At 38.2% G+C, this 17,167-nt stretch overlaps 4 protein-coding genes across 7 annotated transcripts; 2 read left to right on the top strand and 2 right to left on the bottom strand.

The window, feature by feature from the left end:
- Positions 1-222: 222 nt before the first annotated feature.
- Positions 223-4,939, top strand: LOC122001640. 2 transcript variants are annotated; one of them, XM_042556500.1, is made up of 6 exons: positions 223-573; positions 648-797; positions 886-1,096; positions 2,306-3,263; positions 3,303-4,182; positions 4,530-4,939. In XM_042556500.1, the coding sequence occupies exons 4-6, from the start codon at positions 2,359-2,361 to the stop codon at positions 4,836-4,838; spliced, it is 2,094 nt and encodes a 697-aa protein (XP_042412434.1). In that variant the 5' UTR covers positions 223-573; positions 648-797; positions 886-1,096; positions 2,306-2,358; the 3' UTR covers positions 4,839-4,939. The 2 variants fall into 2 exon arrangements, with proteins under 2 accessions (XP_042412434.1, XP_042412433.1); XM_042556499.1 differs by having other exon boundaries at positions 2,306-4,182.
- Positions 4,940-5,066: 127 nt separating this feature from the next.
- LOC122001639 lies at positions 5,067-13,516 on the bottom strand. Of its 2 annotated transcripts, none has more exons than XM_042556497.1 (7): positions 13,301-13,516; positions 12,105-12,143; positions 9,149-9,286; positions 8,077-8,216; positions 7,894-7,994; positions 6,344-6,459; positions 5,067-5,774 (listed from the first exon to the last, which is right to left on the bottom strand). In XM_042556497.1, the coding sequence occupies exons 1-7, from the start codon at positions 13,439-13,441 to the stop codon at positions 5,337-5,339; spliced, it is 1,113 nt and encodes a 370-aa protein (XP_042412431.1). In that variant the 5' UTR covers positions 13,442-13,516; the 3' UTR covers positions 5,067-5,336. The 2 variants fall into 2 exon arrangements, with proteins under 2 accessions (XP_042412431.1, XP_042412432.1); XM_042556498.1 differs by having other exon boundaries at positions 5,668-5,764; positions 13,301-13,515.
- A 789-nt stretch (positions 13,517-14,305) lies between these two features.
- Positions 14,306-15,662, top strand: LOC122001638 (60S ribosomal protein L37-3-like). Its single transcript, XM_042556495.1, has 4 exons — positions 14,306-14,456; positions 14,568-14,703; positions 15,306-15,407; positions 15,519-15,662. The coding sequence occupies exons 1-4, from the start codon at positions 14,454-14,456 to the stop codon at positions 15,563-15,565; spliced, it is 288 nt and encodes a 95-aa protein (XP_042412429.1). The 5' UTR covers positions 14,306-14,453; the 3' UTR covers positions 15,566-15,662.
- A 94-nt stretch (positions 15,663-15,756) lies between these two features.
- LOC122001637 (plasmodesmata-located protein 3-like) lies at positions 15,757-17,161 on the bottom strand. Of its 2 annotated transcripts, none has more exons than XM_042556493.1 (2): positions 16,243-17,161; positions 15,757-16,022 (listed from the first exon to the last, which is right to left on the bottom strand). In XM_042556493.1, exons 1-2 carry the CDS (start codon positions 17,138-17,140, stop codon positions 15,907-15,909), a joined length of 1,014 nt encoding a protein of 337 aa, XP_042412427.1. In that variant the 5' UTR covers positions 17,141-17,161; the 3' UTR covers positions 15,757-15,906. The 2 variants fall into 2 exon arrangements, with proteins under 2 accessions (XP_042412427.1, XP_042412428.1); XM_042556494.1 differs by having other exon boundaries at positions 15,933-16,027.
- Positions 17,162-17,167: the final 6 nt, after the last annotated feature.

Genomic DNA, 17,167 nt, shown 5'->3' with positions numbered 1-17,167 from the left:
TGATGAATTTGTATTTTTCGATTTATCTTAACAGTTAGTATTGTAATGTTGAATTGTTGAAAAATTTTTATGAGATATAGAAAATTTTTATGGGTCTAAAATGATTATATTACGATTGATTGGATAGTAAGAATCCGTTGTCTGAATAAATAAATAAATAAATAAACAAATACTCTGATGCTATTATTTCATGGTGACTTGTGTAGGCTTAAAACTGTGTTCGCAGTTAGAAGATGCCAATTATCGCAACCAAAGCTGCACATGCATCTCCATCTTTACAATAAATAAATAGACCCAAAAATGGCAGAGGCGCAGTCAAAGCAGGATCAAGGGGTCCAACCACAGAGAGACTCCGACGAGCTATGCATGCATTTCCATCACTCTGCTCCAAGAAGAACAAGGGACAAGGAGCCACTGTCGTAAAGGGAATGGTGGCCATGGCTGGATGGTGTTTGAGAAAATGTCGATACTGGTTTTGGCCAGGACGCAGTCATCGTGCAGAGCAGTCACTGATCGAGGAGAAGCCAAGCTTCGGGAACAGTGATCGAGTATTAAGATAGAACAAGAGAGCTTGTATGAGCTGAGTTAAGCATGATTATGAGATGATTCTCCTTTTTGATATTTATTTTTCTTTATGCGCTGTGCAGATCAACAATAAGCGGGGTAGCCAGAGACCCAGAAGTCAAGAAGACAAGAACCCTATTTTTTTACTGCAAGTGCTAAAGGCTGCAGATTGTGATCCTGTAAAGCTCGTGGTCGCCGCCGTGCTTCTCTCCGCTCTCGTCGGCGAGTCTCAGGTACCTTTTGATCGCCAACAATGTATATGCACTTGAAGTGAATCGAGATTTGGTGATTGATTTCTGATAAATGCTAATGTACTTTAAGGAGAGGGATCGCTGAAGAACAAGAGAACTCGTATGACCTGAGTTAAGCATGATTATGAGAAGATTCTCGCGCTGTGCAGATCAACACTAGGCGGTATCCAGAGGCCCAAGAACCCTATTTTTTACTGCAATAGCTAAAGATTGCAGCCTGTGATGCTGCAAAGCTCGTGGTCTCCGAAGTGCTTTTCTACGCTCTCGTCTGCGAGTCGCAGGTACCTTTTGATCGCTAACAATGCATATGTTCTTGAAGTGAATCGAGATTTGGTGATTGAATTTTGATAAATGCCGATGGAAAGTGATCATTTTGTGCTACTGTTTAAATCATTTCATAGGAATTCGTTTTGTTTGATTTCAAAATCTCATTGGTGTTAACTGTGTTATCGACTTGTTAGTTTCACAATGTGGCTTCTATTCTGAAAGATTGAGATTTGTTGGTACCCTTTGCTTGAAGTCAATTCAACCATCTGCTGCTGTAGTTAGATGAGTAAAGTTGAATTCGATTGAGGCCGAGTGGGGGCTTAGGCAAGTTGCTTGAGATGATTGTAGTTCGGTCAAGGTGCCTCTTAGGAGGCTGTTGAGTTTGGCCTGTGTAGATGAGATTTCTTTGGGGCAAGGTTATTCACCTGAGCCAGACTTAGTTCTTTCAAGGTGGAAGTTAAGGCTGCATGATGGTGGATTAGGGCTTGTTGTTCTTTTGCCTCTCTTGCTCTTCTAAAAGCTGCCAAACCGACGACTCTGGATAAGTTGATGGAGCTCACATGCCTGGCAATGCTGCTAGAGACGGTCTATTGTACTTAACATTGTCTATCAATAGGCTATTGTTGTGTAATGCCCTTGCTCGAGAATCAACCTCTACTTAGATTTGCCTTTTTCATTGTCGATACTAAGCTTGGAAGAATTAGGGCGAACAGGGTATTTTACCCATATTATTATGTTTTCCAAAGTTCGACATGTAAGTATTTGATAAAAAAAAGGGCAGCCAGCGCATGAAGCCCTTGCCAATTCGGGATCTCGGGGAATGATCTATCGTACGTAACCTTACCTTGTATTGCAAGAAGTTATTTTCGAGACTCGAACCTATGACCTTTAGGTCACACGACAATAACTTTATTGTTACGCCAAGGCTCCCATTCCATGTGAGTATTTGATATAATTAACAATCCAAGAATAGTGCAGATTGAGTGTCATTGTAATTCTTGAAGAAAATCCTCGCCTTTTATATCGTAACAACCTTCTTAGAAATATGAGACCCAGACATCCTATTAAACTTCAAGAAAATTGAGTTTTATCTCTTTTTTTTCTCTTTGCAATTTGCATTGTCTTGATTTGTCGATGTATCAAATCTTGGTCAGCAACTTATTTTGGTATATTGGAAATTCTTGTTTTTTCTTATGTAAGCTGACCCATCTCTTATGCTTCAGCATGTCATTAAATTTACAGTCAAGATGTAGTTTCTGAACAGTTTCAAGCAAGCATGAACATGGAATCTGTCAGCAACTCCATTGTTAGAAGAAGTATACAAGATACAGTTAGGGAAGGACAGCCTATTGACAAATCTCGGTACTTGAAAACTCTGGATTGTGATCTTAGAGAACTAAACCGCAGTTATTCATCATGTCTCCAATACAAAAGCATGCACTCACAAACTCATGGTAGTTGTGATACTGAATTGGTGAAACGAGCTTCCATGTATCAAAGCTCTGAAGAGATAAGGAGAATGAGAAAACTTCGAGATGGAAGGACAGTGGAGAAAGATGAGAATTTTTTAATGTCAAAAATTGTCAACCGTCTGCCTAGGAATGGGGCTAGTACTGAGAACCAGTCGAAGAAGTTTCCGCCTCTTGTTTCATCAAGTGCCAACCTGAAACCTACTTATGACACGGTTAAGCCATCCACAAAAAGCTCCACAGAGTTTCTAGATCTTTCATTTCGTGATCTTCCTGATAAGTCTTTGTGTGTCAAGGATTCAAGCTCAGATTCCATGTCACAAATGTGCAGTATGGTAGATGAATCTTCGGCAATCTGCATTCAGACAGTTGATACGGACATTTATCACGGAAAAAAAGCAGTTAGGAAGCTACTAAAACCAGGATCTCTCAAGGAAGAAAGTTCACTAAAAAGTCGTCCGAAGTGCCTTTCAGAATGCACAAAAGAGTCTCATGCAGTTTCACAGATGGAACATAATTCAGCTGAATATCATGGTCCCAAAACTTTGTTTAGCCCTCTCAAGAAAATTCTCCACCCGATCATGAAATCCAAATCCACTCGAAATTCATCATTCACGAGAATTGGAAATACAATGCCAAAAAAATCTTCGATAAATGAAGTTTCTATAATGGAACAAAAGATGCAACACCATACATGTTTGAAGGAAGAAGGGTCCTTAACTGCTGCAATATCTCGTACTCAGGAAGAAGGGTCCTTAACTGCTGCAATATCTCGTACTCATCTTCATGGCATTCTTCGATTCGAAGTGGATAAAGGGGATGCCTTGTTTAAGTTTTCACTTCAATATCCAGAGGATGTTTTAACTGCAAAGATGTGGAAAACAGATAGTGTATCTAACTGGATTTATACCTTCCATAGGCCTGAATGTAAGATAAACACTGATCGAGGGGCTAAATGCGAGCATACGCGGTCGCTTCCATTAGTTGGGCAGATGCAGATTTCTTGTTATCTATGCCCAGAAGTTGTGGAAAATGGATTTTTGGACAATTCGATAGTTATAGAGTGTGTTTTATATGACCTTGCACGAGAAAAAAAGGACTTGGCTGTTGAAGAAAGATCTAAATGCTCTTTGGACTCCATAGAAAAAACGCTTGAGAGAAAACACACAGTGGAGCTCTCAGGTCCTGTTCGAAATCAATTCTGTAGTTGCAACTTGAGTGCTTCAACTTCCTACCCTTGGTTACCAAAAAATTTGCATCCACGACTTGAAATTGCAGCTATAGAAATAAAAACTCCTTCCAAAGGAAAAAGTTGGAGAGATCATGAAGACTTTAGAGAAGAAAACCAAAGTTTATCAAAACATCCTACAGTCGACCTTTTAAAGAGTAGCAGGAGCAACCTTAATGATGCAATTGTGAGAGTCATGACTCCAAGTGGGATTCATGGGTCGTCGAATGGTGTTGAAGGTGGCCCTACTTCACTTCTAGATCGATGGAGGTGTGGTGGAGGCTGTGATTGTGGTGGCTGGGACACGGCGTGCCCTATTATCATGCTCAACAATCGCAGTTGTGACGATTCAGGAGATCACTTTACACGGAAAAATCAGAAGCCTATCTTACTCTTTGAGCAGGTATGTGCATGTATTAAGCTAGTCAGGGTTGCGCTCACTCTCTACAAGTTTAGTATAGTGTTGTAGTTTCAATCTCTCAAATTGAAATCATTAAGTGCATCTTTCACACCTTGTTTGCCTAAATAGTTGGACAAACATGACTTGATGATGACGATAATGCTGTGAATCTCCGGTGCTCAAGACTTCATCAATGCCCTTTGTATCATGTGTTGGATATTGATATCGACACTCTGAGTGAACACTAGTTTTTCTTGTCTTTTGCAGTTATTTCTTTAACCTGAAACAAGCTCTGTTTCCCTCCTTTTTGGTTCTCTCTTATATTGCATCTGATTCATATCTTTGAATAGGGAAGAAAAGAAAATGTACCTGCCATATCAATTAAGGCTGAAAGGGAAGGACAGTATTCAGTTGATTTTCACACAAGTTTCTCAACGCTTCAGGCATTTTCGATTGGTATCGCGATACTGCATAATGCTAATGTTTCATCAGCACTGGTTCCGGAGAAGATCAGACAGAGGCTGCATTCTAATTCACTGAAGCTACTTTTTGAGGAAGAAGCTAGGCATTTGATTGAGCAAAGAAAAGCAATGGAGGGTGTCCAACAAGTGCCCTCGTTATTTGTAAACCGACCATTGTCTCCTATGGGCAGAGTTTAGATTTGATGATGATGCATTATAAAGTTTGACAGATTTGATGATGGTGCATTATAAAGTTTGACGATCATAATGAATGTAGCAGAAACTAGTAAATTGTGCAACTCAATGTTATGGCAAGGATTGAACGCTGATCATGTCAAGTTCATAACAATAGTAGAGATGAAAGAAATCTCGTCTGGTCATAAAGAATGGCCTTCGTCATGTCAAGCCTCAAATTGGTTATTTAAATTGAACTAAACAAACCAAATAAATAGATAACACAAAATGAGTTGGGTGCACACACGAGATCAATGTAATATTAAGAATCAACAAAAATGGAAGGAAAAAAAAAACTAAAGGAAGAACAAACTGAACATGGAACTCCTCCACATTCTATATTGACAGAACATGACATTTTAAGTGGTCGATAGACATGGAACATGAGAATTTATTACTAATTGTATGACTTTGTTTATGCTCGACTGATGTGCTTGCTTTTTTGCATCCGCAGAATGTATGTTATTGTTCAAAAGTATTGAATCCTTTTCTTACCCATTGTTGTTTGTTCGCTTGGTGTGGCCTTGGGTTGTATTTTCCACCCTTTCTTGCTATTGCAGTCTTCCGTTTGCTCGTTGTAACCTTGTTTGCCGAGTTTCTTGATTCTTTCTCCTTGATTTCATGGTCATCATCTTTGCCTGGCTTGTTACTGGTTCCGGCGGAGGCAGTGGGTGGTATCGTAGGAGGTTCGGCACTGCTTGCTGCAGATGTGATAGGCACCATGGCAACCTCAGGGAGGTACATTCCAGGTAATATTGCAAGATCCTTCTTGGGTTGGATCAGGCCATTTTTGTCACTTTGCAACTTTAGAAGAGTCTCAAAGTGTCGTCTTCTGTTGTTCTCTGACTCGGAATGGAGCAACAATGAAGTATCTTCATCCACTTCTATTCCTGCAAAACCCTAACATCAGCAAAGGAAGTATCATGAGTTCTATCCAGAGGATTAGCTTTGGTGTCTAGAAACAATAAGCTTATTCAATCTAAAGCAAAAGAAGGATATGCAGCTTGTTTTCTACAAATGTTCAATGGTCGCCACCGTTAAATGGTGACGCTACTATGAATAAAATATAAGCTATGCCTATTTATACTGAGATTATTCAACTTTCACTTAGTTTGGAACCAACTCTTATGAATCTCAGCTAATTCAGCTTGCCTGGATTAGATGTTCTGTCACTTGATTCCAGTTAATGTGGAATTCAGGTATAGCTCAGTGTTTCGTCAAAGACAGGAAAAATTAGGGCAGTTGAATTCGAATAAACCGAATCAGCTGGATTACATGACCAGCTAGAAAACAATAGAGAGAAACTAGAAATGGATTTCAAGAAAATGGAGACGAATTTCAGCAAAATTAATGAGAGAGATGAATATACGTCAACTACCAACTTGTATGCTGTAACCAGATAGTGACAATGAAATATAATAATATCATACAAAAAGGAAAAGAATATAACATTATGGTGGGAAGCATACCGAGGACAATGAATCTGTTTCCGGATACTCATGGACATGCACAATATCTTTCTCATCAAAGATCTTCCGACAAACTGGGCAAGTTCCCTTTAGCTGATTCATTTCAACAGACACCCCTGAAGGAATGTTAATATATCATATGTCATTCCATATGTGGAGAAAGAAAACTAGAAGTGAGGGAAATGATCAGTAAAAAACTTGTAACCAAGACCACTTTATTAACCAGCGTTCTAAAGCGACAAAAGACCCAAGACTAGTCCATGTTAGAAGCCTCTTGATTTAATGATGTCAATAAACTAAAAGCTTAAAATCTGTTCAACACCAATGGTCCAACACATTGTAGACAAGGGAGTTGACATATGAGTTGAAGATATCTAACACACTTCAGAATGTATAGTTCAAATCACAAGAGTTCAGCAAATAAAGTTAGGCCGAGTTGGCTCGTAATGTGGATTAGAAAGGGGCTAGAACCCAGAGAGAATTGTGAGCCAGTTCATCGACTCATCAAACATGTTTCACTTGAGCCGTGACAATTGCTAACTCAAATGTAACACATAAAATCCTACACCTACGTCCTAAATAATAATATCCTTTTTACTGATCAAACCTGCACAAAACTTGATTCCCTCTTCACATCCTCTCAACAATCACTTAGCACTTGCATTGGCTGAACATATTGTTGACGGTAAAATCCCCAAGAGAGTAACAAGGTTGGTCCTGCTATACAGTCTGCTTTAGAGCTACACATACTGCTTGTCAGCTTCTTGATAACTTCCACTTAGCAACCATTGAGATTGCTTCACAGTTAACAACTTCTACTTTATAACAGTTGCTTTCGGGATCAAAACACGATGCCAACTCAGCCAAACTAAAGTGTAAACATAACAGTCTACATAATCGTATGATGTATGAAACCATCAAATCCACTTTGTGGAAGGAGCTCTTACGTTGTAAGAATTGGTAATTACCCACAAGCACAGGTGCTCAAGACATCCAAATTAATAACCCACAAGACAGGAGATCTTAAGTATTATTTATCGATAAATAAGTGATGATGATATTATCCTTATCATATTTCTGATGTTCTAGTTCAAACGGGAACTACTATGCCATAGATGCTTAGATTTTTACTCCTTTTCATATAAGGATTGCCAAAATTCCAACGCAAAACATACTTACTGTTACGTAAAATCTAATCTTATGACACAAACATTCAAAAATAGAATTAAACATTCTAAGAATGTTTATTATGTTTCTTAGATATGAGCCAAATACTAACTAAATAATTCAACAAAACCTAGTAGACAATACAAAATGTATAAATGTCTAACAAATTATTAAGTTTTCATCTTCAGTTGATTATCTCAAGTGACTAAGTTTCTGAATTCATTGCAAACTATAACTAAACTAAAGGAAAATATGAGATAATTTACTCGGCTAGAATATTCCTCAAGGACCTCAAGAATGGAAGTATTGAAATATTGAACATCTTTTAACAGCTAAACATCTTCATTGATCCTCTATGCTATTGTTCTACAACGGATGCTCACCAAAAGTATCTCTTTTTCTTTGAGGATTAGAAGATGAAATTTCTGCAATTGCTTCTGAGTCTTCCGTCTGTAACCATTTCCACCACCCGATAATACATTCACTATGTAGCAAAAGTCATAGAACATTTAGTTGATACCAAAAAATTTGGTAGATAAATAGCATGAATAGAAGAGGATAGTTACTTATGGAAGCAGTGATAGCAGGACATCAACTTCATAAATGGCATAGTAGAATCTGACTGATCTTCAGCAACCAAAGGATACAAGCACAATGGGCAGTTTCCTTCAGGATGATTCATGTTAGAAAGAAGATCAACTGCTTCCTAGAAATAAGAAATCAATCAGCTCAAAAATATATGCTAATGTGTGATACTATCTTCGCATAGTATAAACATATATTGCAAGGAAATATTTGGAATTTAAACCGAAATTTTCTTCATATTAACATAACTATGGATAACACTTTAACAGTTGAAAGTCGAACAAAAGAAATGTGCAACCACCTTATACAGCTATACAGACTAGTTTCACAATAAGAATCATTTGGTTTAAAACAATTGGAACTGTGACCAAGTGTTATTTTCTCAAATTCCAACACAATAAACACTTACAGATGCAATTTTTTTAATGCCTGTATGTGTGATTGCTATTACTAATCAATTAGGTATCATTTGGATGATTGTTATTACTACATCAACTTGATTTTTTTTATGATGCTATAATTATGCATTTTTAACCTAAGCACAATACAACTTACTAATATCACCTTTACCGAAGAATATTTTAAAGACACTATTTTCAAATCATTTTAAATTTATGCTTGTTACACTAGTATCGTTTGCCTGATGCAAGAGACCTTGCCACATTAACAGTTATTTGTTGCATTTTTAGATTTTTTTTTTAAGGTCTGAGCTTGGCTGCAAATTGACTTGGTGAATTAATTGCAAGTTGCTACAGCTTGTCTTGCAACGAGTCCACTTGGAACAATAAATACCCTCCAGGGAATTTAAATATATATATATGACTACATGCACAAATTTGCATCAATGCTCAATTAATGAGGAATTATCACTTACCATAAACTCCTAGTCACACAGGGTAGATTTTACAAGTCAAATTCTGCCGATGATTTTATGAGTAACTAAGACCTTGATGTATAATAAAATTAAGAACAAGAATGAATATTTACAAACAGAAAAGATTTTAGATATTTTAAAATACAAGATACATTCCAAGCAAGTTACAACTCATTTACCTCACAAAGTGCTACAAGCATTGAACAAGAACGGAGTTCTATTGCTTTATTCTGCACGCCAGTGATTAAATATGCTTGTCGACTTTCATCAAGTCCCTTCTCATCTATAATGTATATGTGGGGTGGCACACTTGGATACTGCATCAAAATAAAAAAAATAAAAAAAAAAGTGATTACAGGATTTTAAAAACAACGAGATGAATCAATACACACCTATGATCTGTATTGACAAACAAATATGGTAGAGATATACTAGTCTCTCTCAAAACCACTATTAAAATAATACAACAACCAACAACAACAACCAAGCCTTTTCCCACTAGATGGGGTCGGCTGTATGAATCCTTTTACGCCATTGAGCTCTATCTCCTATTATATCATCATCTATATTTAAATAAATTTTATCTTGTTTTATTGTTGCTAACCAAGTCTTTTTTGGTCTTCCTCTTCCTCGTTTGATATGCATGTTTATCATAGTTTCACATCGCCTAACTGGAACATTTATTGGTCGTCTAAGTACATGTCCGTACCATCTTAAACGTGTCTCTCGAAGTTTGTCCTCAATAGATGCAAATCCGACTTTCTCTCTAATGCTCTCATTCCTTATTTTGTCAATCTTCGTATGTCCACACATCCACCTTAACATCCTCATCTCTGCAACTCTCATCTTATGCTCATGTGCTCGAGTCATAGCCCAACATTCAGCTCCATATAACATAGCAGGTCTAACAGCGGTTTTATAGAACTTACCTTTAAGTTTAAGAGGTACTTTACGGTCACATAAAACACCCGACGCTCCCCTCCATTTCACCAATCCTGCTTGTATTCTATGTAAGACATCTCTCTCAATCCCTCCATTTTTACAAAATGATCCTAAATATTTAAATCTCTCGGTTCCGGGCAACTTGTCCTCTCCTATCTTAACAATTGTTTCATTACTTCTAATATTGCTAAACTTAAATTCCATATATTCTGTCTTTAATCTACTAAGCTTAAAACCTTTCCCTTCTAGTGTTTCCCTCCAAGATTCTAGCTTAGCATTTACTCCTTCACGTGTCTCATCTACCAAAATAATATCATCTGCAAACAACATGCACCGTGATGTTGTATCGTGGATGTGTCATAATTAGTGTAAAAGATAGGGACTTAGGGTTGATCCTTGATGTAACCCTATCTTTATTGGAAATGCTTACTCCACAAAGTCTTTACTCTTGTCATTACATCCTCATACATATCCTTAATTAGTTGATATATGTTACGCTAACACCTCTCTTTTCTAAAATTCTCCATATAATTTCTCTTGGGACTCTATCATAAGTTTTTTCTAAGTCAATGAATACCATGTGTAGATCTTGTTTTTGCTCCCGATATTTTTCAATTAATTGTCTAAGGAGATGTATAGCTTCTATTGTCGACCTTCCAGGCATGAACCCAAATTGATTCTCTGTCACTGTGGTCTCCTTCCTTAATCTTTTTTCTATTACTTTTTCCCAAAGTTTCATAGTATGACTCATTAATTTAATACCCCTATAGTTTGCACAATTTTGTATGTCTCCCTTGTTCTTATATAAGGAAACTAAAGTACTTATCCTCCATTGATCAGGCATTCTTTTCGTTTTCAATATCATGTTAAATAAGTTTGTAAGTCATTCAATACCTTGTTTCCCTAAGCACTTCCATACCTCTATCGGAATATCATCTGGTCCAACGACTTTTCCATTGTGCATCTCATTTAAAGTTTGTTTTACTTCTGATGTTTGAATTCTACGATAAAAATTAAAATTTCTATGCTCATTTGACCTAATTAAATTACCTAAGTTAAGTTGGTCACCTAAACCTTCATTAAAAAGTTGATGAAAATATCTCTTCCACCGCTCTTTTATTTCTCCATCATTTACTAATACCCTATTACATTCATGTTTAATACATTTTATTTGGCTAAGATCTTTTGTTTTCCTTTCTCTCACTTTAGCTATTCTATAAATGTCTCTTTCCCCTTCTTTTGTATCCAATTTTCGATATAACCGTTCAAAAGTTTCATTTTTTGCTTCACTCACTACTTTTTTAGCTTCTTTCTTGGCTATTGTATATTTTTTTAAGTTTTCCTCGTTCTTACAAATATATAATTCCTTATAAGCTATTCGTTTTTCCTTCACTTTCTCTTGTACTTTCTCATTCCACCACCAAGATTCTTTACTTAGTGGTGCATGTCCCTTTGACTCACCGAGTATACTCTTAGCTACTATTTTCAACTTTGATACCATCTTATCCCATGTTGTATTAGAGTCATCGTATATTTCACCTAATGCTTGTACTTCTACCTTCTCCTTAAATATATTTTGTTTTCCATCATTTAACTTCCACCACTTAATTCTAGGAATTGTATATATTTTCTTTCTATTGATATTACGTTTGAGGCGTATATCCAACACTACTACCCTATGTTGGGTAGTTAAGCTTTCTCCAGGGATGACTTTGCAATCTTTACAAATCTTTCTATCCTTCTTCCTAATAATAAAAGAAATAAATTGTGTAACAAACCTTGTGAATCATGTGCTTATATCATGGAATACTTGGTCAAATCAATAAACATCAATACATATTTATAGGATAGGAGTGGCTACTGATCTAAACCATTTTCTAAACAGGAATTACGTAGAGTTCATCATCCTACAGTTCATGAGATTTCTACAATGGAAAAAACTTTAGATTAGACACTTGAGTGCTTGAATACTTGAATGCACCCTCAAGAAGAAACCTTCTATTGCAAACTTCTGAGGTTCAATACACTATGGATCACCCGATTTCAGTAATGAAAAATTTACTGTTACTAATCAAGAGATAGAAGTATCAAAAGACAAAAATTGAATTCTCTAGTTGAGACATCTCAAAGTTCACATGAAGTAAAGAGAAACTTTGTAAAAATTGTAACATAAATGCTCTTAGTTTCATGTACCTGAGTAGTTGATTTTATTCCAAGGATAACTTCCACAAACTGCAGAGTGAAAGTGAGGCATTAGTAATAGTGAATCATAACGTTTACAAGAAATTTTTCCAACAATTTGAAAACCAACAGTGAAAAAAGTTATGATACTGAAGCTAGTAACAAGCAGAATTCAAAGAATATGTGAATGAACAATTCAGTCATAAAAACTAATCTGCCACTCAAATAATCAACAAGACACAATTTCTATCTAATATTAATAGAAAATACAGATGCATAAAAAGAATTCAGTAAGACAAAGATGCATGCATGAAAATGTGAGCAAATAACAACATTCAATAGCTTCACCAAAGATATGCTCCATGATGTGAAAGCTTATTATAAGCCTACACATGCAAACCCTTCACTTTGCAATTTGAGAAAGCAAATAATGATTTTAGGGAATCAAATGATTGAGCTTTCGTGTAATAACTTCATAATCCCAATAAGAGGATGATTATACGAGTAACCATTTGTGCATAATTTCAGGAAGCAACTTGCACATAGTATAAAGCAATCTAAGTAGTGAATCAAGTCCTATATGATTAATGTTTGTAGGCAACTATGAGCATACACACTACAAGATAATCCTAGTCTGTTCAGGAACTTGAGTAATCAAGAACATTTTGTGCAGCTACAACTTATCTTGGGTATGAAGGTTTTTATAACTTAATGTGCCATCAAATATTTAGCTTTACAAACAGCCAGAAGATGGAACAGTAATCCAAATATCACACCTCCCAAAAACTGTTTATAAAAGCACTTCACCAAATTCCAGTCTGGAAGCATTTACTAGCATAATAAACGCGAATCCGTGTGTGAACAGCCAGTAACACAGATTGAACTTTATAAGTCAAAGTTGATACTTGTTGTCTCCATGTGAAAAAACTTGAGACAGGGAAGCTAAATCTATGATACTCTTGTCCCCATTGGGTTGAGATTCTGTGACAATTCAGGCAATTGAAACAAACACTAAATGATCTAATGAAGAACTTCAAACCATTATAATCATTCTAGTTGATTTTGAACCTGCGATGTGTCGCTTTCTCCCCCGTGCTCCTCAATTACAATCCCACCCAACCAAAAATCCTACCAGTCAGTAATTGAGACACAGAGAGGAAGAACCCGTACTGACGATCGATCAGAAAAGGGAAAAGGTGGGTGGTCACCTGCTGAGAGGAATCGTCAGCAGTCCGTGGCCGGATGTGGACGGCGAGATGGGGCGGAAACTCGCGGATCACGCGGCAATCACCGCCGTAAACGGCCAAGACGGCCTCCACCTCGAGACGGACGTCGTCCTCCTCCGCCATCGAGCCTCCGCGCGAGGAGGGGCGAAGAGAGAGAGAGAACGGGGGCGGGGCTTCGGTGGCCTTTATCAAGGGCAACGGGCTTGCGATGGCGGCGCCAGGGCCACGGCATTAGTCAAATTGGAAGGCAGATTTTGTTTTTAAATTATTTTTTTAAAAAATTATTAAAGATAATATTATGATTTATTTAATTCTAGAAAATTGATAAGAGTATTTTTCAATTTAAAAGAAATTTTAATATATTGCATTTTATATATTATTTTAGAACAATTTTAAACAACAATAATATTAATATATTGTTTATTTGTTTTACAATATTTTTTTACTGAATTGGCCATATATATTTATTTATTAAAATTAAAAATGCATAGCTAATTTGTTAAAGCATTAAAAAAAATCACAATTGAATTTAAATATCTATGATATTAGATATGTTTAACTTAAATTTAAGATGGTATAATCTGTTCGACATAATATTATTAGAGTTTTTTTAATATATATTATATTTAATAATTAATTTTAAAAAATAATTTCTTAGTGGTTTAAAAAGATATAAATAAGTAATAAAATAACATTTATTGTTTTTTGAAATCGTCCAGCACCAGTGGTCTAGTCGCCCTGCCACGGTACAGACCCGGGTTCGATTCCCGGCTGGTGCAATAAATTTTTTCAAAAAATAATAAAATAAATAAGAACTACTATGTCAATATCGTGGCAGAGACTGGTCTGACCAATGACCATGAGCTTGTGGGCCTCTTACGAGCTTTCTATTTTTTTTTTTTTTCATATATTAAGCTTAAATATGTGATTCCATAAGATATTAGGCCACATACCAAACTAATTGGGCTGATCCCAAAATTTGGTCCCCTTCCGCTTTCGGAGGCGTCGGCCCAGATTACGTACTATAAAAGGAGGATCCCAGTATTAGGGTTTCCTTTCGTCTTGCTCCCTAAGCTGACGCCGACGCCGACGCACACGCAAAGAGAAGGGAGGCTGTGTAGTGCGCATTAGGGCGATGGTAATAATCCTTTAATCCCTTTGCAACTGTCGCCTCGGTTCTGTTCCAGTTTCGCTTGTCTAATTCTCGCGTTCGGGCTTCTTCTTCTTCTACTACTACTTGTTCCGGCAGGGGAAGGGCACGGGGAGCTTCGGAAAGAGGAGGAACAAGACCCACACGCTGTGCGTGCGATGCGGGCGGAGGAGCTTCCACCTCCAGAAGAGCCGGTGCGGTTCCTGCGGCTACCCTGCTGCTCGGATCCGCAAGTGTAAGTTACATCTGAATCTGATTCCGTCATTTTGTTTTCCTTGCTTTGAGGTATTTCGAGGAAATGGAAATGGACTAGTTTGATTAAGAGAAAGTGACGGAGAGTGAGCTAGATTGGTTGAGTTCTCTGAAGTCAACCTAATTTGACAAAATTTAAACTTTCATCATTTTCCACCTTATATTGTACTCGATTTCAATTAATTTCATATATTTCAATACTGGTTTCCATTCGACAACTATTACTTAACAATTAATAAGAACTTTGGCAGTCCAGTAAAATGTAAGATAAAGACTCAAAATGAACATGCATAAATCACACCGCTACTATTTGGTAAACACTGCCACTGCAACAACATGGTATTCACCAATCTTTTGTGGAACATGTACTGGTAGGGTGGTTGGTTTGGTATTTTACTCTTATTGATTTTGCTACTGATAAAACATTAGATGTTCTTCCCTCTCCGCTGCATTTCTTAATTTTGGCATGTCAAATAGTCGGGATTTTCAAAAAAAAAAAAATCTGTAACATTAAGTTTTTTCCTCCTGATTTCTCTTGTTTTTATAGCTTGCACTATTACTCTTACAAGTTTGTTCTTGCAACAGATAATTGGAGTGTGAAGGCGATTAGAAGGAAGACAACTGGTACTGGAAGGATGAGATATCTCCGTCATGTGCCACGAAGGTTCAAGAATAATTTCAGAGAAGGTATTCAATTTTTCTTCTTCCAAATTGTAATATCCTAAACTTGTATAAGAGGGTTGACAAATAGTCAGACAGATTCCACATGTAAGATATTGATGTTAGTACTCCTTTCAGGCACTGAAGCAGCACCAAGAAAGAAGGCAGCAGCTGCAGCAGTTTAAACATAATTGTTACTTTTTAGCTTCTGGAGTCTTGTGGGTTTTTTCTTAAAACTTAATTATTGAACAGCAAGGCTTCTTGGATGTCTTTTGCTTTGTATGTTTCATTGGTCTCTATTTGTTTTCGTTGTTTGGATCAGTGTTCGAAATTTTTTAATGTAATGAACTCATTCCTATCATTAAAGAGAGTGGACTAAATAATGAAATCAATACTATATGATACAGATCATATATCAACAAAATTTATACCATTTACATATCTTCCTCTCTGTAATATAAGACGTTAAACCCGAAAGATGAGCGTGGCAGTACAAAAGTGTTGGAGAACTTTATGTTTCTGTTTCTTACCATTCGTTATCCTTCTTTTTCATTACACTTCTAGCGAACAAGAAGCAGATGATCAAGAAGCCCGCCCCTGCCGTAGCTCCCACGACGATGGCTACTGTCTTCCCTGTTTGACCTGAACTTCGATATCAATTCAAGCTCATCAGCTTTCTCTTGAAAAAAAAACAGCTACAGAAGAGAGACAAAAGACAATTTTGGTGGTATGGTGGCACAGACTACCTTCGCATCAGAACAAAAAGAATCGATCTCGCCATTGTACGTATGTGCGAAGTATGCAATATACGATGGAAGCGACTAGGGTAGGTTTCGACATGCTAATGATAGTGAGTAGTTACCTCCAACGCTGCTCTCGCCACCGCCGTCGCCGTTGGTGGCGACGCCATTGGCGTAGTACCTGTAGCTGATGTAGCACTTGTTGAGGTAGACCTGGCCGGAGGCGGCTCCGCCGCACTCCGCCTTCGACTTCTGGCTCGCCTGCATCACGCAGTCGCTGCAGTCACTGGCGGAGAGGTCGCCCTCGCACTGCGCCAGCGCATACACGGATCCGTAGCTGGTGGCGTAGAACCCTCCTCCGCCCGTGACGCCGCTCTGGAGCTGGGCGAAGGCCGTGTCTCGCCTGCCCTCGAAGTCGTCGCCGCTGCTCCCGGATCCGCACTCTTTATACAGCAACTCGGTACCGGGGACCTGGGGGAATCCCGAGACCTGGTAAAGGGTGTAGCAGCCAGTGAGCTGAACCCGGACCGCGGCGGAGTCGGAGCTGCAGAGAGACGACCACATGGGGAGGATGCGGGCGACGCAAGCGGAGCAATCGGAGGCGGAGAGGTCGCCGCGACACTGGAACAGGCCGAGGAAAGACGGCTCGCTGTCGACGGAGGAGGCAGTGGCCTGGTAGAACTTGGATGAGTCGGCCTGGGAAGTCAGATTGGAGGAGAGAGCGGTGAGCGCCGCGGAGCCGCCGCCGACGGTCTGATTGGAGCAGCCCTTGTAGACGAGTCTGAAGAGGTCGGCGGAGGCGACGGAAGGAAGCGGGAGGAAGGCGACGGTGAGAAGCGCGGCAACGGATAGCGTGAAGAGCGGGAATGATCCGGAAGAGTCTGGAAGCGGAACAGGAGGAGGACGGTGGAGAAGAAAGCGGGCCATCGGCTCTTCTTCCTCTTGCCCTGCAGCCCTCTCTGTAGCTTTAGCTTTAGCTTTCGCTTTCACTCTCAGTCTCACCCTCACTTTCACTTTCATTGCCTTTGTTTGCAATCAGTGGAATGA

This window comes from Zingiber officinale, chromosome 7A (assembly GCF_018446385.1).
Source record: "Zingiber officinale cultivar Zhangliang chromosome 7A, Zo_v1.1, whole genome shotgun sequence".
Lineage (NCBI taxonomy): Eukaryota > Viridiplantae > Streptophyta > Magnoliopsida > Zingiberales > Zingiberaceae > Zingiber > Zingiber officinale.
The sequence above is the reverse complement of the archived record's forward strand: the minus strand, read 5'-3'. Positions and strand labels throughout refer to the sequence as shown.

Bases quoted from the DNA above. Each gene is read 5' to 3' on its own strand.
- LOC122001640 (XM_042556499.1), top strand. From the start codon at position 2,359: ATGAACATGGAATCTGTCAGCAACTCCATTGTTAGAAGAAGTATACAA. The intron at 4,183-4,529 runs GTATGTGCATGT...ATCTTTGAATAG, and splicing joins CTATCTTACTCTTTGAGCAG to GGAAGAAAAGAAAATGTACC.
- LOC122001639 (XM_042556497.1), bottom strand. From the start codon at position 13,441: ATGGCGGAGGAGGACGACGTCCGTCTCGAGGTGGAGGCCGTCTTGGCC. The intron at 12,144-13,300 runs GTGACCACCCAC...TTCACTCTGCAG, and splicing joins CTGACGATTCCTCTCAGCAG to TTTGTGGAAGTTATCCTTGG. The intron at 8,217-9,148 runs GTAAATGAGTTG...TCTTATTTCTAG, and splicing joins TGCTTGTAGCACTTTGTGAG to GAAGCAGTTGATCTTCTTTC.
- LOC122001638 (XM_042556495.1), top strand. The intron at 14,704-15,305 runs GTAAGTTACATC...TTCTTGCAACAG, and splicing joins TGCTGCTCGGATCCGCAAGT to ATAATTGGAGTGTGAAGGCG. The intron at 15,408-15,518 runs GTATTCAATTTT...TACTCCTTTCAG, and splicing joins CAAGAATAATTTCAGAGAAG to GCACTGAAGCAGCACCAAGA.
- LOC122001637 (XM_042556493.1), bottom strand. From the start codon at position 17,140: ATGAAAGTGAAAGTGAGGGTGAGACTGAGAGTGAAAGCGAAAGCTAAA. The intron at 16,023-16,242 runs GTAACTACTCAC...ATCGAAGTTCAG, and splicing joins TGGCGAGAGCAGCGTTGGAG to GTCAAACAGGGAAGACAGTA.